General features: G+C 49.3%; 1 protein-coding gene and 2 long non-coding RNA genes across 6 annotated transcripts in view; 2 read left to right on the top strand and 1 right to left on the bottom strand.

Annotated features, from left to right (window-relative positions):
• The first annotated feature begins 154 nt into the window (after positions 1–154).
• Positions 155–11522, top strand: LOC110145608 (uncharacterized). Its single transcript, XR_002316261.2, has 3 exons — positions 155–238; positions 10349–10509; positions 10733–11522. It is a non-coding gene; the product is annotated as an uncharacterized lncRNA (long non-coding RNA).
• The window catches only part of FAM219A (family with sequence similarity 219 member A), a 60595-nt gene continuing 35047 nt past the window's right edge, over positions 258–25805 (bottom strand). Inside the window, exons 2-6 of one of the 4 annotated variants that reach the window (XM_070459599.1) lie at positions 9831–9930; positions 6657–6759; positions 6325–6405; positions 5365–5419; positions 258–3126 (exon numbers count right to left, since the gene is read on the bottom strand). In XM_070459599.1, coding sequence (XP_070315700.1) covers positions 2971–3126; positions 5365–5419; positions 6325–6405; positions 6657–6759; positions 9831–9930 — 495 coding nt within the window. In that variant the 3' untranslated portion in view covers positions 258–2970. Of the gene's footprint in view, positions 3130–5364; positions 5420–6324; positions 6406–6656; positions 6760–9830; positions 9931–25805 lie in introns of all 4 variants that reach the window. The other 3 variants (XM_070459598.1, XM_070459601.1, XM_070459600.1) reach the window with 3 other exon arrangements.
• Positions 15113–20222, top strand: LOC139032455 (uncharacterized). The gene is made up of 2 exons (XR_011485005.1): positions 15113–15431; positions 19644–20222. It is a non-coding gene; the product is annotated as an uncharacterized lncRNA (long non-coding RNA).

Here is a 25805-nt window from a genome sequence, read left to right as displayed (position 1 = left end):
TGATATCATCTGGCTCAGCCCCATCTCCGGGGAGGTGAAGATTGACTCCCCACCCCAGTTTCTTCCTGCCTTCAGCCTCTCAAAAGGGCCCAATTTCCAAGAGTTCACAAGGTCCCCGGAGACCTTCTAGGCCAAAGCTTCTCACTGTGGTGAAGAGGAATGGAGATCCCGAGGGGTCAAGTTCAGAGGGTCTGTTCTCTGCCCTTCCCGGCCCATCTGCCCCTGGCCCCGACCCCAGGTAGGGAGCTGAGGCTAGCTTGTTTGATGCTTTTAATATCATTATTTGTGTTACACGATACACAACCAAGGATGATGGTCAATACTGCGATGGAAATGTTAAAAAAAATATTATACACGGCTCATGTCTTCCACACACCTTCCTGGAAATAAATTAGTGAGCACGGAGAAACCTGGCTGAGTGGCAGCCAGTGCTGAGGGCAGGGAGTGTTAAGGCAGTATCTACAGGGGGAGGGCGGCAGGGCAAGCCAAGGCCTCCGTTCTCCCCTCCAACCTCCTGGGTAGGAAGGAGGGAACTGCGCACTCTCCCTACACCCAGAGGGTGCTAGCCACCAGCTTCCTACTTCTCTCCACCACATGGCCTCATCGAGAGGCCCCTGTCTGCCAGGGGATTAGGTCTATCCTGTGGGGAGGGAGCCTTTCCCTTGTTCCTCAGGGCCAGAGAGGTTGAGCAATGGGCCAGAGTCACACAACATGTCAGCAGCAAAGGCAGCTGTCTAAATGAGCCCTGGTGGGAGCCCTGCCTGGAAAAGAGGAGGTACCCGTGTTCTTGAAGGGTGAGTCAAGGAGCCCGGGGTGGTGGTGGTAGGAAGCATGGCTCTGGTGCCCAGATGACAGGGGGTGGGTCTGCTGATCAGGGTGGGAGCAATGGGCTCAGATGGGGACCAGTCTGGGCCATGTGAGTCCTGCAGCTGACTTCTCTGTCCTTTGTTTCCCTTTGGCATTTCCCCCCTGAACTAAGAGGAGGTGGGGTTGGGTTGGAGAAGTTGAGGGGAGCTGGCAGCCCCTGGGTGTGGTGCAGAGAGAAGTGATACCCTTCCTAAGCCAGCAGCCTTGCTGTCTCTCCTCTTTCCAGCCTCCCAGGACGGCAGCCAGGGGCTGGGCTGGGGGTGTGGCCTGCGCACACTTGCAGCATGTAAGTGGTGTGTATCAGAGAGGACTGGCCAGCATGTGCGGGATGGGGTCGGCCTGAGGAATGGCCCTGGGGTATGGGGTTCAAGGAGCAGAGACCTGAGCGGGTGTAGGCCATCTGTGCGTTCGTTTTTCTTCACCTGGGGGCAGGTCTGTATTGCCCAGGCCCAGGGGAGGGCCTTGGTCCCCTCCTCCCTCTTGATTTTCGTCCTCAGCTTCTCTGGCCACCAACCCCGCCCCTCCACCAATGAGTAACAGCGGCAGAAGCAGCAGTAGATACACACGTTCTGACTCTCACACACCCCATAGATACAGCTATACACTGTATACAGTTACACACACAGGTACAGCTACACACACAATAGATACCCACATACACAAATACATTCACAGACACACACACTCACATTGCCCCAAAGATCCACATGTATTCAGACATGCACAGGTTCCATAGGAACTTCCCCCTTTTTTCTCCACACAGACATGCAGCTCAGGAAGACCCCAGGTATACTTGAAGACACCCAGAGACCTCCCTGTCCACCTCCAAGGAAATTCCTATGAAGAAATTTCTTCAGGTTTGAAATAACCTTCAAAATAATTTCAGATGCTGCTCACTATACCGCATAGGAAACAGAAGGCCAGAGAACATAACTGGCTTGTTGGAGGTGAGAGGAAGCGTGCCCGAGCGAGGACCAGAACTCAGACTTCTGACCCCCCGCCCAGGGCTGGCGGTCCACTGAACTGCTGAGCGGCCTCTCACACTGTTAACAGGTCACACAGTCATTTCCCCAACATGGTCACCACAGTCATCTAGAGAGACAGGCCCAACCCAGAGATGTAGACACACACTCTGACAGCCCCAGGTGCGCACACATTCTGCCAAGCCATCCCTACCATACACCTGCTGCCACTGTATTCTCCCAGGCTTGCTTTCTTGAAGAGTCTTCCTGGGAAGCAGCCTCTAGGATCTTGTGCTAGAGTAAGACCACAATGGGGCATTCGAGGCCAGCCTTACCTCCTGCTTCCAGCCCAGGACAGATGAACAGAACAGAAATGTGGGGGGCAGGGAAAGGGGTGCAGAGAGATAGATGTGTTAGTTAGGGGCAGGTGAGGACGGATCATACCATCTAAACTCTGGCTGTCTCTAAGGCCCACCTCACCCGCCATGCAATCCAGACAGCAAGGAAGGAGGTGAATGGGGCAAAGTGGAGGAAGATGGCAGTGATCTGATGGGTGGGGGACAATATCCCACTGGGCATCTTTGCCAGACTTCCCATCTGGAGATGAGGGGAGAAACGCAAATGGTACATGGGCCAGCAAGGGAGCATGTGGAGGCGGCTCTGTGGGGCTGGGCCCTGACCCTGTTGGCCTGGGCCTTTCTCCTCCCAGCCCCTTTCCTTGGCTGGTGCTGGGGGTTCCTGGCTTCACTGGGGTGGAGCCAAACCCCTGGCTTTGTGATCCTGCCCCTTACTCATTACTGTTAGCCTCCACGAAGTCCAGTCACCCCTTTCCTCCACCAGACAGTGGCTTCGGGGAGGGGGCAGGATGCTGGCCAAGGTCCCCCAAGAAACTGAACAAACAGCCCTCCCCTCCTCAGCCCCCGGGGGTGGAGAGAGACCCGGTTTTGGTTTCTCCGGCTCCATGAACACACAGAGGTACACGTCCTACCATAGGAGGAAGCAATGACTGTTACGAGGTTGGCGGCTGTAGGGGGCGCGGGGCCCCGGGGGGCAGGTGGACGAGCAGGGGAGGGGTTGGCCCCTGCCCGGTCCAAGCTGGCCCCTGGCGGCCCCACCCCGGCGGCCGCAGTGGCCCCGCCCGCTACTGGATGTGGCAGGCGGTGGAGGACGTGGCCTGGCAGCACATGCAGGTGGGGTTCACGGACTTGGGGGGAATGAGGTCCAGGTCCTCGTCGTCGGGGATCTCATCTAACCGGTAGCCGTCCTTCAGCAGCTGGATGTTCAAATCTTGGTTGATCTGCTGCAGACAAAGGGGAGGGAGGTCAGGCTCGGGGCCATCCACAGGCACCAGCTGTCCACACGCAGCCCTGTCCCATCCCTGGCTCTCCAGAAACCCCAGGCTTTGCACCTCCTATAGGCCCCAGCCTCAGTTCTGGCCTCCCTTACGGGCACATCCTCTTGGGGCTCCACCTGGCCCTGCTACTCACCCCACCCCTTTCTAGGGGCAGCTTCCCACCTCAGATCCTGCTTCTGTTCGCCCCGCCCCTACTTCAGGCCCTCGCCCATAAGGTGTCGCCCCTGTGTCACACCCCACTGCGGTTCAGGGCCCTGTTCCAACCTGGGTCCGAACCCCGCCCCTAACTCTGTGCTCCCTGCACTGGAGGCGGAGTCAGATCTTATCCCAGGCCCCGCCCAGCACAGGCTCCACCTCAGTTCAGTCGCTCAGTGCTCAGTCGTGTCCAATCCGACTCTTTGTGACCCATGGACTGCAACACACCGGGCTTCTCTGTCCATCGCCAACTCCTTGAGCTTGCTCAGACTCATGTCCATGGAGTCGTGATGCCATCCAACCATCTCATCCTCTGTCATCCTCTTCTCCTCCTGCCTTCAATCTTGCCCAGCATCAGGGTCTTTTCCAATGAGTCAACTCTTCGCATGAGGTGGCCAAAGTATTAGAGTTCAGCTTCAGCTTTAATCCTTACAATGAATTTTCAGGACTGATTTCCTTCAGGATTGACTGGTTTGATCTCCTTGCAGTCAAGGGACTCTCAAGAGTCTTCTCCAACACCACAGTTCAAAAGCATCAATTCTTCGGTGTTCAGCCTTCTTTATGGTTCAACTCTCACATCCATACATGACTACTGGAAAAACCATAGCTTTGACTAGACAGACCTTTGCTGGCAAAGTAATGTCTCTGCTTTTTAATATGCTGTCTAGGTTGGTCATTGCTTTTCTTCCAAGGAGCAAGCGTCTTAATTTCATGGCTGCAGTCACCATCTGCAGTGATTTTGGAGCCCCCTAAAATAAAGTCTGTCACTGTTTCCACTGTCTCCCCATCTATTTCCCATGAGGTGATGGGACCGGATGCCATGATCTTAGTTTTCTGAATGGTGAGTTTTAAGCCAACTTTTTCACTCTCCTCTTTCACTTTCATCAAGAGGCTCTTTAGTTTTTCTTTGCTTTCTGCCATAAGGGTGGCGTCATTTGCATATCTGAGGTTATTGGTATTTCTCCCGACAATCTTAATTCTGGTTTGTGCTTTATCTAGCCCTGTGTTTCTCATGATGTACTCTGCATATAAGTTAAATAAGCAGGGTGACAATATATAGCCTTGACATACTCCTTTTCCTATTTGGAACCAGTCTGTCGTTCCATGTCCAGTTCTAACTGTTGCTTCCTGACCTGCATACAGATTTCTCAGGAAGCAGGTCAGGTGGTCTGGTATTCCCATCTCTTGAAGAATTTTCCACAGTTTCTTGTGATCCACACAGTCAAAGGCTTTGGTGTAGTCAATAAAGCAAAAGTAGATGTTTTTCTGGAACTCTCTTGCTTTTTCTATGATCCAGCAGATGTTGGCAATTTGATCTCTGGTTCCTCTGCCTTTTCTAAATCCAGCTTGGACATCTGGAAGTTCACGGTTCATGTACTTTTGAAGCCTGGCTTGGAGAATTTTGAGCATTACTTTACTATCATGTGAGATGAGTACAACTGTGCAGTAGTTTGAGCATTCTTTGGCACTGCCTTTCTTTGAGATTGGAATGAAGAACTTTTCCAGTCCTGTGGCCACTGCTGAGTTTTCCAAATTTGCTGGCATATTGAGTGCAGCACTTTCACAACATCATCTTTTAGGATTTGAAATAGCTCAACTGGAATTCTATCACCTCCACTAGCTTTGTTCATAGTGATGCTTCCTAAGGCCCACTTGACTTTGCATTCCAGCACTGTAGGTAAGTGATCACATCACTGTGGTTATCTGGGTCATAAAGATCTTTTTTGTGTAGTTCTTCTGTGTATTCTTGCCACCACTTCTTAATATCTTCTGCTTCTGTTAGGTCCATACCATTATTGTCCTTTATTGTGTCCATCTTTGCATGAAATGTTCCCTTGGTATCTCTAATTTTCTTGAAGAAAGCTCTAGTCTTTCCCATTCTGTTGCCCACTGCTCTGCTCAGGGTGTTTTGGTGTTAGCCCCACCCCCTCCCCTAGAGGTGGTCCTACCAAGGTGTGTTTAGGGCAGGAAGCAGTGGGGCCTCACCTCAGCGGAGGAGTAGCCAGAGGAGGAGTATCTGGACATGTCAAAGTCATCATCACTGGCCGCGGAGGAGAGAAGGCGGAGAGGAAGTGATTTCCAGACATTAAATAGAAAACTCTCTTTACCCTCCCCCACATCAGTCAATACTTCCCCCTCCCCCGACACTTCCAAAGAAACAGCACAATCTCAGCAGAAACCATGCTTGCTGTGGGAATGCAGTTTTAAGCCAGGTTCCTTAGCCCCACCCTTCTCAATACATACTACCCTTGAAAATGAAAGTGAAGTCGCTCCATCGTGTCTGACTCTGCGACCCCATGACTCTCTGCAACCCCATAGACTGTAGCCTACCAGGCTCCTCTGTCCATGGGATTTTCCAGGCAAGAGTACTGGAGTGGGTTGCCATTTCCTTCTCCAGGGGATCTTCCCGACCTAGGGATTGAACCCAGGTCTCCCGCATTGCAGGCAGACACTTTACCGTCTGAGCCACCAGGGAAGCCCAAACCAAGGCTAGTATTTGGAAGCCCAAAAACCTTTAACCTTTAACCAAATGCCCTTAACCTCCTCCTAAATCAAGCTGCTACTACCCCACAGCTTTGCCCCTCTTTTTCCTAGGCTCAAATCATCTGGGTTTGTTGGGTTTTCCCAAAGTCTAGGTCTAGCCAGGTCTGTGCCCTGCAATAGGGCTCCCCCCTCAGAGCGGGCAGGGCACCACGGCATCAGGGCCCATTCGAGGAGCAGCTGCCAGGTCAGCTGTCCCAGGCCAGCAGCAGATTGCACTGATCCCCTTTCCTCTGTCTGCTCCCCCCATCTCCATTCTTCGGGGGATTCACCCTCGGAGAGCTCCTGGCTGAGGGACACCCTCATTCTGACAGTAAAGCAGGTGTGGCCTGTTCAGCCCACTTGTTTATTCCCATTCATTCACTGCTGTGGCTTGCCCGGTTGCCCCGATGCCTCCGTACACACCTGTCTGTGTCAAGGGCTACCAGTGGCTTCTCATCCGGGCTCTGGTCAAGCGAGGAGTAGCCTTTATTCGGGACGACCAGCCTGGGGGGAGAATTTGGGGGACTGGATTGGCTACTGAAGCATACCAACCTGGCAAGGAACTGGGTTGGCCATACCCCACAACCTCCCTCCCGGCCCCATCCCACCCTTCCCCATCCCACCCCGCCACCTTGATCCTGTGAGACTCTCTCCTCTCGGAGAGGAGCTGGGCCTGAGGAGCGAGGGAAGAGGGGAGGCTCAGAACCAGCAGAGACAGGAGCCGGCTGGCAGGGCCCTGGCGGGGCGGCGCCTACCTTGTCCGGGCCATGACGTTGTTCTTCTTGGGTTGCTGGTTGACGGGGCTGCCCATGCTGCCGTTCTTCAGGGAGCCCTTCCGGGCCAGCTCCCGCTGCTTCTCTGCAGGGGGACGTGGAAACGAAGCTGTGTCCTGCCTCCAGGGCTGCGCTGCCTTACCACTCAGGACAGCCCGGGCTGGCCCCATGGTGAAACCCCTTGCTTCTCTAAGAACTGAGGCAAGGATCAACTCTAGGCCCTGCTGCTTGAAAGAGACAGTGCTTTGCTCGGCACAACCTGAGGCAGATAGTGAAGGGTGACAGGAGGAGGCTGACCCCCATTTTCCAGGAACTGTACTCCTAAGTGGGCAGATAGCATGTGCTTGATCCAGAGAAAGGCTGGAGAGGGAGAGATGGAATAGAAGGATGGCAGGGCTTCCTGCAGGTGACACCTTGAGATGGAGAGTGAAAACGCTAGCCGCTCAGTTGTGTCCAACTCTGTGACCTCATAGACTGTAGCCCGCCAGGCTCCTTTGTCCGCTAGGTTCTGCTAGGCAAGGACACTGGAGTGGGCAGCCATTCCCTTCTCCGGGGGGTCTTCCCGACCTAGGGATTGAACCCGGGTCTCCTGCACTGCAGGCAGATGCTCCACCTTCTGAACCACCAGGGAATCCCACTTGAGGTCGAGCGAGGAGGGCATTTGAGGAAGGAAGGGTAGTGTAGAGAAAAGTCCATTTAGAAGTGAGTGTAGTAAGTGTGGATCTGGACGGGGTGGAGGGACGAAGATGGAGGAAGGTCGGGTTAGAAAAGTTGGATACATTTCTTCAGTGATTTATTTATTCAGCAAACATCTGTGTCGTCAGTCATGTATCAGGTCCTGTGCACAAGGGACTGGGGGCCCCCTCTAATTACAGACTTGGAGCATGAAGGCCTCGAATGCCAAGCAGAGGAGTCTGGGCTTAATGGAAAGGAAAAGAAGCCACTGAAGATTGTGGAGCAGGAGGGGCAGCAGGCTGGGGGGCCCTCTGCCAAGACTACTTCTGACTCCTCGGTCAGCCTATGGATTCTCCGAGGCTCTAGAACCTACCAGATTTGTGGGACTGGCGACCAAGGGACCCATTGCCTGGTGTGTGGCTCTGCTCCCAGTAGTCGGGTTCTGCCTGGGCCCTACAGGAGGCCTGTCTGCCCATTCCTCCTCTCACGGCAGCTCTGATACTGGCAAAAGGACTGCCAGGGGAAAGCTCTCATAAAACAACAAGTTCCAGAGAGGAAGGATGGGATGGGCATTTATAGCTACTGGGACTCTGGAATTTTCTCGACCTCCATGTCTCTCATCTCCCACTCTCTAACGCTCTTTCTTTATCACTGCTCATCTATCTTACGCCCTTAAACCCACCTTCACCTCCTTTCCTGCAGGCAGCAGCTGCCATTACCACCCCAGGCCTCTAGAGGGTGCAATTTGCCTTGTAAGTTCCTGGTGGGGATTCTCAGTGCACCGAGGCTAAGGCTGTGGATTTTTCTAGAGGAGCTGTGGTAATAAAATGGTCAGGGGGGAAAGTGTTGTTTTTAAAAGCATGTTGGAATTGTTTGAAACAGTGAAAAAATGCTAATAAACTGCAAAAGCAAACTACAGACTACAGTGCAACTATTAAAAGAAGTCACACAGTGCAACTATTAAAAGAAGTCATTCTCTATATACTGATATTAGAAGGGGTTCTAAGACATCAATCAGAAAACATAAAAGAAAATAGCTTCAGAAAATGTGGACAGTATGATACCACTTGTGTTCAAATACAAAATAAAACTAGAAAAAAACTAAAAACCAAAAGCAAAACTCTTGGAATGATCATCTCTGGGGAGGAGAAAATGATGGGGAAGAGTAAAGAAATTATACTTGTTAAATATTTGTGTTGTTAAACAATAATAAGCAAATAAAACTGGCTGCAGTTTGAGTCCGGTGTCCTGTCCTGGGAAGATGAACAAATTCTACTGAGAGGACTGCTCTCTTGTTTAGAAAAACAGCCTGAGGGGCTCCCTGGATTTGGTCTGGGAGGAGAGAAGCAAGTTAAAAGGAAAAGGGAAAGGCTGAATAATGTAACAGGACTCTGAAAAGGTGTCCTGGCAGCTGCAGAGCAAGGTTTTGAAACAGATTTCTCAGGACAAAGGAGAGGGCCCAGTATTTGATGGGCAGTTGGAGCCTGGGGAGAAAGATGAGCAGGAGTGTGGCCGGGATGGCAGAGAAGTTCTGAAGGATGGTCATGGCCTGCATTTAATTGTTAACTCTTTCCTGGATGCACTGTGTTAGCTATATTTTCACTTGTGAAAACAAACTTTTTATTTATTTAGTGATGGCTGCACCTCATGGCCTGTGGGATCTTAGTTCCCTGACTAGGGATTGAACCCAGGCCCTCGGCAGTGGAAATGAAGTGTCCTAACCACTGGGCCGCCAGGGAATTCCTGAAACCAGTTTTTAAAATTAGAAGTCTGTTATGCATGGCAGCCTTGGGTGAGTGAGATGGTCCCTGAGGGAGAGAGGGGGTGTTTGGGGGGAGGTAAGGTGAGCGCAGCAGCTGCAGGGGCTCTGGGCAGTGCCTGGGAGAGAGGCGGCTCAAAGGAGCGGGCGGCAGCATGAACTGACTTTGGAGTGGACGTGCGATAAACCCCCAAGGGCAGGGTGGCCCTGGGAAGTCAGGAGAGGTTTGGGTTTATTAAGAAACTACGGGAAAGTTCCTCCAAACAGGAGCCAACAACATCCGGAGATATCCAGATAGGCTGACTAGGAAGGGGGAGTGGGGCTCAGCTTCTAGGGGAGAGGAGCCAGGTTCTAGGCTTTGGAAGCGTCACTCCTTTCTCCCCTCAGACACAGGAACTGATGCCCACTTCTAAGGCAGCTTCCTCTCATCCTGGTCCAGTGTTTGATGGGGCTTCCGACCCTCTCTCTGGGGTTCCTGCAGCTATGCCCCAGAACATCTGGAGCCTTCTGGGCCCCAGAGATGCCTCTGGAGCTCTGGGCTCCTGTAGAGAACTATCACCTCCCTCTTGGTCTTGCAGGAGAGAAGGTTCCGGGCGGTGCCATTGACTTGGTGGCTAGAGGCTTGGAATTGTCTAGCCTGAGCTGTGCCTCTTCGCAGACCCAGCCCAGCGCACCTTGCCTGTCCACGCCCAACATCTCCCTCACCCCCCAGACACACTCACCCAGCTTCACTTGGAGCGGGGATGGTTTGTAATTCATGGCTACTGACTCACCCTCCCGGGCGTCACAGTCTCCGTCTGAGATGGAGGCGGCGGCTGGGTCCTGGGGGAGAAAGCGAGGGGACAGGGAGCTGTTAGGAGGTGAACAAAGGGGGCTGTTCTCACCTGTCCTCTGTGGGTACTTCTCCCTGGCAGCAGGTGGGGTTCAGGAAGGGAGGGACAGACCCGTCTACTACAGAAGGAAGATCGGGAGCTGGGTGGAAGAGCCCAGGATCTCAGCCCTATTTACACCCATCTGGGTGTCTGTCCTTTAAGTCCCGTGTCATCTGCCACCCCCAGGAAGCCTACTGTGATTCTTTAAACCCACAGGACCACCTTCTCCTGCCTCCCATAGTAGTCGCCATGCTCCTTAGGGCCCTGCCTTGTTTAGAAAGATCCTTCTAGGTTCCTGTGAGTTTAAGTCTGGATTAAGATCTGAGCAGGTGCTCCCTGAAATGGGCCTTCTCCCTCTGTTTCCCCAGCTCTGGCTGATCCCTTCCCAGGATCCAGAGAACTGACTGGCTGAGCCAGGCTACACTTCCAGGCTGTAGCCACGCAGTTCTAGAGAGAACGTCTCCATTTCACAGATGAATCCTAAAGAGTGTCTCCCGAGAGAACCTGAATGGTTGGCTGGGAATGGCAGGTGAGAAGACAGACCATGGCAAGTCAGCCGGTGGCCAGTTCGTCCTGTGTTGCCCAGACAGGGCTGGACCTTACAGATGACAAAGAAGACAGCATGCATTCTGTGCATTGTCCAGGGTCTGGAACCATTTTGGTCTCCCTCACTGCCCTCTTTACTGACTTCTTCTCATTGCTATGGGTGTTATGCTGCCCAAGTCCTACTTTACCCCCACTATTCTCTCCAGAACCACCCCAAATCTCTGCTACAAGATCCAGGGCCTTGTCCTACTCTGCCTCAGTCAGTTGGAAGGCGCAGGAGTCATTCACCCTCTCCCTGAGAAACTGATAACCAGCCATGGACATAGGATGCGGCCATCCTAACCATCCACCTAGGATCACAGAATGGTAAGCCTTAGGTCAGAGGATCGCAGAGAGGCTCCAAGGCTGTGCCTATTCTGCCTCTGGGGACATGGAGAGCAGACAGAGAGGCAGGGAGAATGCTGGAGGATGGGCCCTGTGGGGCCAGGCCAGGGATCTGAGTGGCTTCTGGTGACTGTTAAAGGGCGGCTATGCAGCTATTATGGTGGTTTAGTTTCCCTTTAGAATGAAGCAGTGGGGGATGAAAACATGCTTGCCACTAAAGGAAAAGGGAAAAGTCTAGAATGTTTTGGAGGGAAATCCTGGCCTTGTCTGTGTTTCTTTAGGCCATCCAGAGTGCAAGGCCTGCGTGGGCTGTGTTGCCACAGTGGTTTGTGAGCTCCTGAGGGCAGAGCCCGGGCCTGTGTCCTCGTCTCTGATTCCCAGCCTTCGCTGTCACTGAGGGGAATGGGACAGAAGGGTAGAACAGGTGGGGGGCGCTGGGGGCTCAGGGCATGCTCCCAGGCAACCTCCCAAGCCACTGGTCTTGCCAAGTCTCCATCCTTTGCCTCCCTGGCTCAGCTCCTCCTTGGGAGACTGATCACTGGCAGCACCTGTCCCCTGCTGCCCTGGAGAAGGAGGCCTCCAGTGACCCATCCATGTCTTTCTGTGGTCAAAACAGCCTGGCAAGTGCCGCCTGCAGGGGGCATGGAGACCTGCGGTGAGCACTAGGCTGCAGGGGCGGCTCTCTCCCAAGGCCGCCTGAGCGAGGGTTTCTCAAAGGTGAAACCCACCAACGTGCCTGGGGGGCCCTCCCAGGGAAGCACCGACAGATTTCCAATTTCCTTTCCTCTTTCTGTAGTGTTTGTCACATGTCACACACACCATGTCCATTTGGAAAGGATTTCCTCCCCTGGCTTCCAGGACACTATGCCCCCGGCTCATCTTGTCTCTTTCCCCATCACCTCTGCCTGCTCCCACAGTTAACTTTAAGAACTCAAGTCCTTGGGCGTTTGTGGCTAACTTTTCCCTCCTTGGTGCAGATGAGTCCATCAGAGTGTCTTCTCTCAGGCTGGAGGTCCTGGGTGGCAGCACTGGAGGGGCCAGCGCAGGAAGGATGGGGCCTGAGTGGGAGGCTGTTGAGTGACTCTGGTCACAGGGACCCACATGTGTTCCCTAAGGCCACTGGGATTGCTGAGTGACACGGCCAGTCCCGGTAGGCCAAGAGCCAGCATGTAAAGCCCTAGACTGCGAGGTCCCATTCAGCACTTCCCCATCACTGTCCCTGATGGAAGGCCATCTTTGAGGCGGGAACAAAGATTCTGGCACTGTGCCTGCAAACTCAAGCCTTCACTGTGGGCTTCCTGTATGTCTTTCCTGGGAGGTGTAGCCAATGCACCATGACCACCACATGGAAATGTAATCAGGGAGATTAGATGTGAAATATTCATGAATACAAGTATCAGAGAGGAATCCAGGCAGAAGGAAGCATCTGGCTGGAAGAAATCAGGGAAAATTTAAAATGCCCCCCAAGGACATCTGACAGGAGTTAGCTAGATCCAGCAACTAGAGTGGTGATTAGCAAGGTTATTAATAAACACTCAGCAGAGACAGACATTGAAATGCATCTCTAGCAGCAGCCCATGTTTCTACAACCCTGCGCGGAAACTCTCCAAAGACTACAGAGATGATTAATAGCTCAATCTCACTGTTTCTGGGATGGAATAAATCAGCTAATGACCAGTGCAAAACCAATATGACTAGAGGAAGGCAGAAGTACCAGAAGAATCTTCAGAGTTAGTCTGGTCCAGTGATTTTCATTCAACTGTGTTTCCCGAACCCTGTGCCTTGGGCAGGGCTGAGTGCGAGAGGAAAGCAACAGGAGGGGGTCTGGCTTCCCTGAAACCAGAATAGGTCCGTTTTTATGCATTTGTTTGGCTGTGGCACACGGGATTTCCGCTGTGTCATGTGGGATCTTGCGTTGCGGTGTGTGGGCTCTCTGGTTTGTGGATCGAGGGCATGATGCGGCACACGGGGCTCAGCTACTCTGCAACAAGGGGGATCCTAGTTCCCGGACCAGGTATCAAACCCAGGTCCCCTGCAATCCAAGGTGGATTCCCAACCACTGGACCACCAGGGAAATCCCCAGAATAGATCCATTTTCATTTCACTTACATAGGAGCCTTTCTGCAAGATTTTGGTTGAAGAAAGGGTTTTATTGCCTTAAAAGAAAGGTGGGGGAGGGAGTTTAAAACACACTGATTTAGCCCAATCTTTTAAAAATGCTTTACTGTAGAACTTATTAAATTTACATAAAAACAGAGGAAACAGTATAGTGAGATCCTGGGTACCTATCAAACAAATTACTAGCTTCAACAAATTACCATTTAGACTATTCTCTAAAAAAAAAAAAAAAATCTTGGCTCCTCCATTTATAACACTAGCTATGTGATCGGGGCTTTAGTTTCTACTTCTGTAAAGTAGGGCTAATACTAATACCTATGTCAAAGGTTTCCGTGAGGATTAAGTGAGACTATGTAATCTAGTGCTTAATATGCAAGCATTTAGAGTAGTATTTAGTATATACACTACATCCAGCACACTCTATGTGTGGTAGCTATGAAGCTTTTATCAGTACAGGCTCTGTGGACACACGGCCATGAACAGTGTACCCTGGCAGTGGCCGATCCACAGCAGCAGACCTGTCGCCACCCAGGTTGGGGCCTGGCTTGTGTGGGGAGGTATCTGTGGAAGAGATGCTTGCTCAGCAGGGTGAGGAGGGGCCTGATCAGGGAGCATTCTGTCTCCTCTCTCTCCTCACTTAGTTATCAGTGGTCAGCCTGGGGCTCATCAAGATACATAGAAATAGACCCATCCTTAAGGAACTCCCAGTAATTATCAGTAAATGAACAACAGCAATAAAAGAAGAGGGAAAGGGACAAAGGGAGGGTGATCAGGGAAACCTTCCCAGAGGAAGACTCTCGAAAAGGTCTCCAGACATCAGTTTCCCAGTTATCTTAAGAGGAAGGATGTCAGGGAACATCTGCAAAGGCTCAGAAGCCTGAAACTAGCATTGCACATTCAAGGAACAGGCAATATTTTGCTACAGTGGAAACCTAGAAGGTATAATGATGAAGAGTGACAGGAAATAAAGTTGTGGGGCCAGCAGGGCTCAGATCATGGTGGAAGATGGGCCTTGATTTTGTTATTTGCTCAGAAGATGATGGCGGAGGAGCCAATGAAGCCTTGAGTAGGGGAGTAACATGATCAGATTTGAGATGGAGAATACTCTAAAAGTCACGTAGAAGATTGGTGGGAAGGAAATGAGCCTGGAGTTTAGGGAACTGTTGCATCAGTGCCAGCAAGAGATGACAGAGACCTGAACTAAGCAGAAGATACAAAGCCATAAAGGAGGATGTTAAAGAGAGTAGAGTGGCAGACCTCTGAGATAAAATGTAGAAGGAGTCCAGACACTCCTAGTTTTCTGGGTGGGGTAACTGGGAAAGGGATGCTCGTAGTAATTATTAAAACAGACAATGCAGGAGAAGGCATAACTATGGTCAGGGAAAACCAGATGAGCTCAGTTTGGGACAGGTTGAGCTTTGATGTGTCTTTTGGACACCAGATGACATCATCAGTCAATAGGAATTGAGGTTCAGGATCTCAAGAAAGAGCTGTGGACTGATGGTGATTGAAGCCCACAGAGGAGAATAAATCTTCTCGGGGAGAACAAGCACAGTGAAAACAAACAGGAACCAAGAATAGAGTCCTGGAGAGCATCCAACCTTAGGAAATGAGTGGAGGAAGAAGATTGAGTAGGAGCAGAAAGACAAGATGTAGAAAAAGATCCAGGAAGATACTCAAGCAGTTTCCAGGTGAAACAAATCAACAGTGTCAAACTAATACATGAGTCCATAAGATAAAGAAAATATTTAGAAGTAAGGAATTCATAGGTGACCTCAGCAAACAGAGTTTTGGTTGAATGGTAAGAACAGAGCCCAGATCACAGGGGATGTAGGAGGGAATAGGAGATAAGGAAGTAGAAACAATGAACACAGGCTGTTCTCTCAAGGAGCTAAACTGAGAAGAGGGAGTGAGAAGGAATGACAGTCAGAGGGAGTTTTGGAGTTGAAGGATTCTTTGAAGAGAGGGAACACATGAATACTGTTTCACACTGAGGGGAAGAAAATTGAGTAGAAAGGGAGATGTTTGATGGAATATGGTCTTTGAGGAGTCAAGAGAAGATAGAACCAGAATTGGACGAGAGGAGAAACGCTCCTTACTGAAATGGAAAGGAGGTGAAGATGGGTGGGGGATGCAGATAACGTGGAGACAGGTGGGTGGAAAGTTAAGGGAGTTCATTCCTAAAAGCCTAGTTAAGTAAAAGAAGGGGGCAAATGCTAAGGGGTTGAGGAAAAGAGGAACTCCTGGCTGGACAGGAGTGGAAGGAGATCAGACTGGCAGGGGTTTCAGCTACAAATCCTCAACTTGCACCCGCTTTTGATCTTGTCTTCAAGATGAAAGGCACTCTCCGTGGTGCTGAACAATTTTGCCTTTGTCTTAAGGACTGAACACAGATGATTCAAGGTAACAACATGATTCAATTTTCACTTTCCCACAGGAAAGGTAACCTCTGTCCTCACCTTCAAGCACTAATTTTCAGGAAGATGGAAAATGAAATGGATTTAGAATGAGGTATGAAGAGGCAAAGTGCTAGTATCAACATTCTCTAACCTCTCTTTGCCTCTTGGCCTTTGCCACATGAATTTTCCTCTAGTTTTAGGAGGGAGCTGGTGGAAGCAGTTCTGAGTTATGAAATGCTGAAAGGCTCCCTCTGGAATAGTCATGTCTGTACCCTGTTCAGTTCCCCTGGGAGAAAGCAGAACAGACTTAGAGCAGGAACAGGAACAGGGCCAGGAGGACAGGTAGTACTGATAAGAAAAGGAAAACAGGGGGTGCTCTGGAGCTCAGGTCACTCTCTGATGGGCAGAGAGACAGCAAGATAGGGTATCAAAGACCAACTCTGTTCCTGTCACAAGTGGCTCAGCTCAGAAACTTCCTGAGGTTGTGGCTCCCTAAAGAGTTATGCCCCTCCCCCAAAACATTCCTTGGCAGGGGTGGTAATAAGCATGTTTAGATCTCATATTTTAGAGGGAGATAAAAAAAAAAAATGCAACTCTATGCCTTTCTGTCCAATGCCCATGGCTTGGCAGAAACTAATATCCAGTCCAAGAATATTCAGTAGCAGTTTAGGCATTGGTTAGACCTCTTGGCTTCCCTGCAGATGGCTGTCCATTCAGCCTCTAAGGCATTCCCATCCCTCTCTGGCTCAACATGAGAATCATTTGGCCAATGACAGTTCCTACTCTGCGGAAGGATCTGAGGTCCTGTGAGTACCATGGTTGGGGAGCTCCCACTTTTATTCCCAATCTCCCTCTTTGCTAGGATTTCTGCCAGGCAACTGGCCAGGACTTCTATCCTTTCAGGACATATTAAGACTCTTAGGGGCCCCACTTATAGGAAAGGACAAAGACTTCTGTTAGGTTTAAGGTCTTTTGGGGAATATCTGGAAGGGGGTCAGGGAAACATAAGAGAGACAGTCTCTCCAAATATTGTTTGTAGCTCTTACAAAGAGTGGGGGAAAGAACAGAAAAGCTAGGGAAGTCTATGAAGCCTGAATTCAGGAAAGGGGTCAGAGGACCCTGCCTAGTTCAGGGAGGCCTCTCTTATCAGTCTAAATCTCCTTACTCCTCAAGGTTTTTCTCTATAAGAAGACTCAGTTCAAACAAAGTCAACACTGAGTCGCCACTCCTTTCCAGCTCTGGACTGGGTGCTGGTTGTAGGGAAGAAAACACACCTTCTCCACATGCACCACACTTCTGCAGAGCATTACGGGATGAAGCAAAGCTCCCTAGAAGGAAGCTGAAAGGATTCTCGTGGCTGGGCTAGAGTTCAAGAACTCAAGGGGGTCATGTGTATAGCTGAAGATTTTCTGTTTCCTTAAACAGCTCCTAGGATGGAATTCATTCCCAAAAATAAGCACCACCCACTATGCTTTAGTAGCTTTGTGGTGACTGTCATTGGGAGAACCAAAATGCAGAACCCCAAGGCTAAAAAACAACTTTATTAGCCATGGCAAGTTTAATAGACTTTTCTATTATAAAGTGATACATGGTAAAATTTTAAAAAAGATCACATTTAGTTTTACCACTTTGAGGCAATCTTTGTTAATGTTCAGGTGTATCTGAGTCTTATGTACACTACAGTAGCAACACTAGGGGGTTTCCCTCTCTGGGAGCTGGTGTTTTGCCCGTCCTCACGGTCACAGGTGTGGGCCTCTAAGTAGGTACATTGTTGGGTCTATGTGGTCCCATCCTTGCTTAGACCAGGTGGAGCCCATCAGAGCACCCCCCAGAATTGGGAAGTGGGGCTTCTAAGAGGAGACTGTAGATTAGGTAGCAGAGAAGGTCACTGGCAGGGAGACAAGAATAAAGCTGATGTTCAGAAAGAAGAATCACAAGAGCTATTAAGTCTTTTCCCCTAGGTTTCAGGTTCTGGTTCTAGAACTTGTCCTATCCCTCTAAGGTTTGATTACATACCCGTCCTCATGTATCAGGAGAAAATCCAGTGTCCATACAGTCTAGTCACCTTTTTAGCTTAAACTAGCTTGAGTTGGATTTTCTTACTATAACCAGAAAGCATCTACTAATAATTATTCATAGAACGACATTTAAAGAAAAACACACTGTATCTTATATTCTGTATTTTAAAAAATTAGGATTAGGGCATATTCAACTCTCCATATTTTTACATAGTTTTCTTAACCATCAGCTTCATGGCTACATGATATCCATAAAGGGGACATACAATAACTTTTTAACCCTTCACTTATTTTGGACATTTAGGTGCTTTGCAATATTGCACTATTATAAATCAAAAAGTGTGAACGCTTTTAAGATTCTTGATACATACTGCCAAACTGCTTTCCCAGAGGACTGTTCCAATTTACAATGCCTCTAGTCACAACCAATAGCTGTAGCTGGTTTTTTAGTATTTGATTTTTCAATGTGTACCAGGGTATTTCAGGTCATCACATCTATCTACTGTTTTCCAAGAGCTCTTCTCCAGTCCTATTTGCCTGGTTCCCTCTGGGGAATCTTCTTTCAAAGAACAGAATTTCCTCTGGGCATTACCTGCCAGACAAAATATTCCTGACTGGAGGCCACTGATTAAGAACAAAAGCAGAGAAGACTATTACACTGCAGCTTGGGCGAGGCTCTGCCACGCTGCAGCTGGTCCCTGGCCTGTGCACATCGGCTGCAGGCGCTGGGACTGAAGCTGCAGATCCAGGAGGCAAACCTCACCGAGGAGGTCTCCCTTGCTTTCAGATTTGGGGTGAGACAATGAACCAAAATGGCTCTGCAGTTATTCCAGAAAGACTGGCAGCTCCCACTCCCTTACCTATTATTTAGTTTTCAAAAATAGCTACTCAGAAACAGGGAGAGAAAAGGATGGTGAAAGATACGAAGCTAGCACTGGGATGGCAAATAATTGGATTCATTAAAAAAAAAAAAACTGCATTTATTTATCTTCGGCTGTGCTGGGTCTTCACTGCTGCATAGGCTTTCCTCTAGTTACGGCAGCAGGGGCTCCTCTCTAGTTGCAGTGTGCAGGCTTCTCATTACAGTGACTTGTTGCTGAGCGGGTGGTTCCGCGGCATTTGGGCTTCAGGAGGCGCAGCCAGAGGGCTCAGCAGTTGTGCATGGGCTTAGCTGCTCTGAGGCCTGTGGGATCTCCCTGGACCAGGATTAAACTGTGTCTCCTGCATTGGCAGGGGGATTCTTTACCACTGAGCCACCAGGGAAGCCCCAGATTCATTTGGGGGAGACAAGGGACCTGTGAGTTTTAAAAATGATTTAGAATCCTGCTTTGCCTTCCCCGTGGTTAGGGCTGCTTCTCCTAGATTGGCGTTCTGTTATTCATTCCTGTTCCTATTCACCTGGAAATCCTACGAACAAAAAGCCTTTGTTTGGGAGATAGGGCAAATGCCTAACTCAGGGACAACTAGATAGCAACAGTGACTTGGGGAAAGCCTCTGCATAAAGGCCTAGGGGATGAGCCTCCTGACCCAGGAGACAGGGGCAGGGCCAGAAATTGAGAAACCATCATTCCTCCAGGAGGCTTGACTTGGCCTAGTCCTTGAACTTCATCCCTATCCCCAAGCTCATCCTCTGAGCCAGATGTTGAGCAGGCTCCTGTCTTACCTTGGACCGGGCAGAGACACAGGTCTTAGCCTCTATAATCTGGTGAACCAAAATGTTTTTGAGTCCCACATCCTGCTCCCCCATCACCTGCTCCTATTTCAACCTCTTTAGGGAGAGGTCATCTCACTTAATGGAGAAAGGGGTGAAGGTGTAAAATTCTTTTAAAAGTAGATCAGCAATGGTTGAAGTGATAAATTTTATGTTATATATATTTTACCACAATGGGAAAAAAATGGGGAAAAAAAGAGATTAACTGGTAGGGCCTGAGGCAGAAGAAGATGGTAAGAGGGTGGGCAGTGGAAAGGAGGCAGTCCCTTCTCTTATTTAATTCAGTTTTGGCCAACACAAACTTTGGAGATGAGACTTTGCATAGAAATGATTCTAAAATCAAGGGAGTTAAAGAGGTCAAGGGTCTGCGGCTCTAGGGGCCTTCTACTTGGACAGGGTCCAAAGGAGGCAAAGAAGGGGACTGGATATTCAGGGGTAATAGAGTTCTAAGGAGTGTGGTCCAGATGACCCTTTGGTTTCTTTCCAGGATGTGGATTCTAGTTCCTCAAAGTAAGGAAGGAGGCACAGAACACCAAGGAGAGATGCTGCCAAGGAATTGATAGAAGGCGTTTGGTTGGAGAGTCCTTGAGACTGGTCCCTCATCCCTGCACATGATAGGAAACTGAAGCAACAGAAATGTCAACAAACATTGACATTTGGTCTGTGTCAGTCTACTTGTGGATCTTCATCTGGATCTTGGCTCCAAATCTCACTTGAGGATATTTGATAAGCTTCAATTACTCAAGAGACTGAGCCAAGCCTGCACTGACTCATAACTCTTCTGGACTCCTGGATTTCCCAAGAAGGCAGTCATCTGAAAGGTTATGGGATGTCTTCCCAGGGCTGCCCTCTCGGACTCCTTTCCTCTGGCCTTGGAAGAGTAAAGAGCTACTTGTCTGTGGTGGACAACGGACTTGGGAGGGCTGGTATCAGGTAGCTTCTCCCCTCTGTGGCATTTCCTGCCTCTGCCTTTCCTTTGACTTACAGACTCATCTAACTCTCCAGCTTCCATTATGCCTGGCAAGCACCACTTTTTTGCCCATAAAGACAGCTTGCATCTCTCTGGCCAGAGCAGTCCCCTGTTCTTTCCTTTTTTTGGTCATCCCGATAATTAAGCATTGGTGAGCTTGAAAGTGAAGCGTTAGTCACTCTGTTATGTCCAACTCTTTGAGCTCCCATTGACTGTAGCCCGCCAGGCTCCTCTGTCCCTGGGACTCTCTAGGCAAGAATACTGGAGTGGGTAGCCATTTCCTTCTCCAGGGGATCTTGCAGACCTAAGGATCAAATTTGCATTGTAGGCAGATTCTTTGCTGTCTGAGCCACCAGGGAAACTTAATGCTTACAACTTGTTAAAAAAAAAACAAAACAATTTGATGTTCACTGAAGACCAACAAGGGGGCAGGCAGGACAAAATGCATTTTGAGGAGGGAAAAACACCAAGACCTGGTTCTTGCCAAGAAGACTTTAGTCTAAAAGTGGGGAATTGACAGGCACACAAATTAGCCTATACAAGTCAGAGAGAGGAGCATGAGAGGCAGGAATGCGTGAAGGGTGGGGGAAGCACAGAGAAGGTGATAGCAGTGTAGCTTGTGTATCCTCCCAGACAAAGAGGGTCAAGCTCTTCTTTGATCAGGGGGCATTCCCTTGTGGCTCAGCTGGTAAAGAATCTGCCTGAAACGCAGGAGACCTGGGTTCGATCCCTAGGTTGGGAAGATCCCCTGGGGAAGGGAAAGGTTACCCACGCCAGCAGTCTGGCCTAGAGCATTCCATGGACTGTATAGTCCATGGGGTGGCAAAGAGTCAGACATGACTGAGCAATTTGCACTTTCACTTTGACCAAAGCAGAGGATCAGCACTGAGGTCAAGGGGTACTTTGGCAAGAGGACTTAGAGCAATGATTGGTGAGGCTTAGCCCCAGGGCTAGGACTCTGTTCTCACTACTTTTTAATGCTGCTGCTAGTACAACCCTGACTCTGTCACGGGACACCCAGTCCACCCTGTTTCTGTGGGTCAAGTACAGAGATGCGGGGGCTCAGTACATCAGGGCCTTTCCTTTACCACGAGAGACAGACAACTGTCCCACAGGGAAGGGTCAAGAGGCTGTGGGTGGGTGGCTGGAAAGTGTTTTCATTGGGAAGGCAAACAGGGATTCACAGTTCTAAGAGAGGGACACGGCTGGCCCCAGCAGTCACTCTCACCAGGCCTGTTTTGTGCAGCAGGGAGGTCGATACGAAGGTCACTTGGGGGCTCAGGGCCCAGCCCAGGAGAGGAGGAGGTCAGAGACGGAAGGGAGAGACTCGTGAACCTATCTGAGTTTCCCTAGAGAAGTCAGATGGTGGTGGAAGAGTAGGGGGGAGGGGAGGTTCTACACTAGCCCAAGCTCAAGGCAAGTTCTCAGCTGTGAAGACGGCCATTTGCTGGTTATGCATCTCTAGAGGGAAACAATATGCCTCAAAGCTAGATGATCATAAAGTCCCTGCTAGAGGGGCTCCCTGGGCTTAGGGTGGGAGAGAGTCTTTCCCTGCCCACCTGTCACTCCCTGGCTGGTGCAGTGATGCTGAATGGATAACTCAAGGGTACCACCTCAATCCTGAGGCATCCACAGGTAGGGACCCTGAAACAACAAATAATCAACACTTACTCAAACAGCCCCCTAGAGCTCTGCAACCCATCTCTCTAAGGAATGCCTTCTTTGCTCTGATTACACCTGAGCAGGCTTCATCTCTTCTAGACCATTCTGACACACCTCTATAGCTTATATCCTTCCACACCACTGAGCATATCTATGTACCTTTAGGGTGGTACTTTTTAAACGGTAGTGTGCATACAAATCACCTGGGAATATTGTTTAAATGTAGATTCCAGTAGGCCTGGAAAGTGAAAGTGTCAGAGTCTCAGTTGTGTCCAACTCTTTGCAACCCTATGGACTGTGGCCGGCCAGGCTCCTCTGTCCATGGGATTCTCCAGGCAAGAATACTGGAGTGGGTTGCTGTGCCCTCTTCCAGGGGATCTTCCCAACCCAGGGATCGAACCCGGGACTCCAGCATTGCAGGCGGATTCTTTACCATTTGAGCTACCCAGGAGGGTCTCAATAGGTTGGGAGTGGAGCATGAATATGAGTATCCACATTTCACAGAAGCTCCAAGGTGATACCAGCATTCTTAGTTCAGGGGCCACACTTTGAAGAGCAGAGCTCTAGGCCAGCCCCTCTACACTGACACCACACCTGGGCAGCTCCTCTGAGTGCTCTCTGCCCCAGCCTTAATCTGTTTAATTCTTAGTGTGAAGAGAGGATGATGATTTGGTGGGGGAGGAGATTAGGAATCTACCCAGAGCTCAGCTCTGGAGGCAGCTCTGATAAGACCTCTGGCTGGGGCCAGGCAGGAAGCTGCTCAGAACAGCTTAGCCCAGGTGTGGTTCTTCCGGAATTTATCAAATTTTTAAGTTCCTATCCCTTGAACATCTGCTCTATGTATAGTGATGGTGCTAGGTGCTTTATGTATGTTGTCTCATTTCATCCTCCTAAAAGACCAAGTAAGGTAAACATTCCCATTTTAGAAATGAAGAACCAGGTTGTATAAAGCAATATGTTCAGATTCACACTTAGAAGGTGGAAGCACTAGGATTGGAATCTAATTCGTCCATTTTAAAACATCCCAGCCCCTCCTCAGAGACATCAGATGAAGTCATGAGATTAACAATACATTAGAACTTAGCTGAGGGACTGTTGTCTTGCAAAGCAGGCACTTCAAAGGCTGGCACTGGTTTAATCACATCTCCAGTACCTGCACACTTTCGGAGCTCCTCTTGAGAAAATGGCATGCATGCTTTCTGATCACCGGCCTCCTGCTCAATGAGTTCTCCACAGGAAGAAAGTATTAGAGCCATGAAGCTGTCAATAACTCAAGATGGAGTGAGAAAGAGAGATTGGCAGGAAGCAGCAAGCAGGAAAAATGCCTGGGAGCTGGGAGTGCTGAGCCCATGAGAGGAACGCAGAGGGCAGTACAAGAAAGGGAGACAAAAAGGTCTCAGCCGCTCATTCGGTTCAGGTCCTGCACTTTATGTTACATTCTAGGCACTGTGTTGGGTGCTGCTGATACAAAGATGATATGGCCTTTGCCCATGAAGAGCTCATAGGCCAGTAAGTAAGGTAAATGAATACGTAGACAATTTTAATAATAATATGAGAAGGGCTAGAACAGAAAGAAGTTTGTGTTGAGTGGCTTTAGGGACATAAGACAGAGGCATCTATCCCACTCTTTGGAGTTAGGGAAGGCTTCTTCAAAGAACGCTGAGGCATGAGGATGAGTAGGAGGCAGATGTGAACCAGATGAAGAAAAGAAGGGAGAGGAGGGGAGTGGGATGAATTGGGAGATCTGGACCGACATACACACGACTATATAACTAAGAGGGCGCCAGTGAGAACGGGAAATGACTTGGGCTCTGCGGGGACCTAAACGGGAGGGAAGCGAAAGAAGGGGGGATGTGTGGACACACGTGGCTGACTTGCTTTGTTGTAGAGCAGAAACCAACACAAATGTAAAGCAACGATATTCCAATAAAAATTAATTTAAATAAGAAAGGAATAGAGAACAAAGGAGAGAGGAGTGGAAGGAAGACACGCATGACTATACGGCAGGCAGAAGGAATGGCTCAGTCTTGCTGGGAGGTTACATGTCGGGGTGAAGTGGGGGAAGATAGGACTAGACTGGGACCAAGGCTTAAGACCATGAAGGGCTTTGAACATCCTGTTCAGGGCTTTGGACTTTAACTGGAAATAATGGGGAGCAATTGAAGGATTTTCAGCCCACTGTCAGATTTATAGAAATAGATCACTCTGGGAGCGGTGTGGGAGAATAGGAAGGAATGAGCAAACTAGAGGCAGGGCACCAGATAGGAGGCATTGCCAGAGGTGATAAAAGCTGGCAAAAGGCAGTCAGTGGGGTTGGAGCAAAGGGGATGCAGAAGAAAAACATGTCGAAGTTAAACTGCTCAGGACTCAGTGGCTGATTGCATCTGAGTTTGAGGGAGAGATCTTGGCTAGGATGGCTCCCAAATTTCTCCCTGAATCAGGTGCCTGAGTAAATTGCGATACCACCAAATAACAGAGAAACAGAAATAAGAGTAAGTTTAATGATTTTGTTTTGTGCAGGGGTGTGTGTATGTGTGCCTATAAATGTGAAGGTGGGAGGAAAGCCCTTGGCCAACAACCAAAGCTGAAGGGGGTGGAGAGAAGAAAACTGACAGCTGTGGTCAGAGAGACGGGGACAAACGGGAGGCTGATGTCGTGGATGGCAGGGAAGGACAAGGTCTTGAGAAGGACAGTGAGACTAGAGGATGGTTAAGATTGGGGGAAAGAGCCAACAGAGAAGGGTGAGCTATTCAAAGACATCCAGAAAAAGAACTTCAGACATAGTGCTTCTTCTCTGGTTTGCTGACACTTTGGCAAAAACTTAACTTTGTCCTCAACAATTATGGGTCTGATCTTTGGGAGGCTTGAGACTCCCCACAGAGAGAAACCCTTCAGTAGAGAAGTCCAGCCATGGTCCAGAGATCAATGCAGATTTGCTGTTTCTTGGAAGTGTGGGCAAGAGTGGGCTGAAGGCAAGGTGTTCTGACTGGGGTCTGACCAACCTCAAAATAACAGCAAGCCAAGGGGTGTGTAGTTGCGCCAAGTCCTGGGATGCCCCCCATGAGACGGCAAAAACAGCAAAGATCCTTGGGTTCCTAGTCCTTTGGTAGGAAGGCTGCACATACCTCGTAAGAGCAGCCTAGGAATCTGGGGCAGAGGGATTCAAGGGGGACAGCCTGCACTGACATTTTTGTAGAACCTGAATACCCGCTCCACTGACTATGAACACCCAGCAGACGCTCAGTCTCAGAACCTATACTGTGAGTGACCGTGATTATTCAGTGATCAGGATTTCATACTCTGAATATCTTCAATAATACTTTTCGGCAAAAGTAAGGTAAAACTAAAGAATTGCTTGACTTTATTTTTTTAAATAGTTTTATATCTAACATACTATAGCTTCTTTTTATTTCTTAAAAACATTTTCTTTCTTTTTGCCACACCATGTGGCTTGCAGGATTTTAGTTCCCCAAAAAGGGATCCACTGCTGGGTCATGGCAGTGAAAGCACCCCATCCCAACCACTGGACCACCAGGGAACTCCTTGACTTATTAATAATTGCTAATCAGACACCCTTCTTATGCAGATGACACCACCCTTATGGCAGAAAGCAAAGAAGAACTAAAGAGCCTCTTAATGAAAGTGAAAGAGAAGAGTGAAAAAGTTGGCTTAAAACTCAACATTCAAAAAACTAAGAAAATGGCATCCAGTCCCATCACTTCATGACAAACAGATGGGGAAACAACGGAAACAGTGACAGACTTTATTTTCTTGAGCTCCAGAATCAAGTGCAGATGGTGACTGCAGCCACGAAATTAAAAGACGCTTGCTCCTTGGAAGAAAAGCTATGACAAACCTAGACAGTATATTAAAAAGCAGAAACAAAAAATTAAAAAAAAAATTAAAAACAAGCAGAAACATTACTTTGCTTACAAAGGTCCGTCTAATCACAGTTATGATTTTTCCAGTAGTCATGTATGGGTGTGAGAGTTGGACCATAAAGAAGGCTGAACACCG

Source organism: Odocoileus virginianus, chromosome 31 (assembly GCF_023699985.2).
Source record: "Odocoileus virginianus isolate 20LAN1187 ecotype Illinois chromosome 31, Ovbor_1.2, whole genome shotgun sequence".
NCBI lineage: Eukaryota > Metazoa > Chordata > Mammalia > Artiodactyla > Cervidae > Odocoileus > Odocoileus virginianus.
The sequence above is the reverse complement of the archived record's forward strand: the minus strand, read 5'-3'. Positions and strand labels throughout refer to the sequence as shown.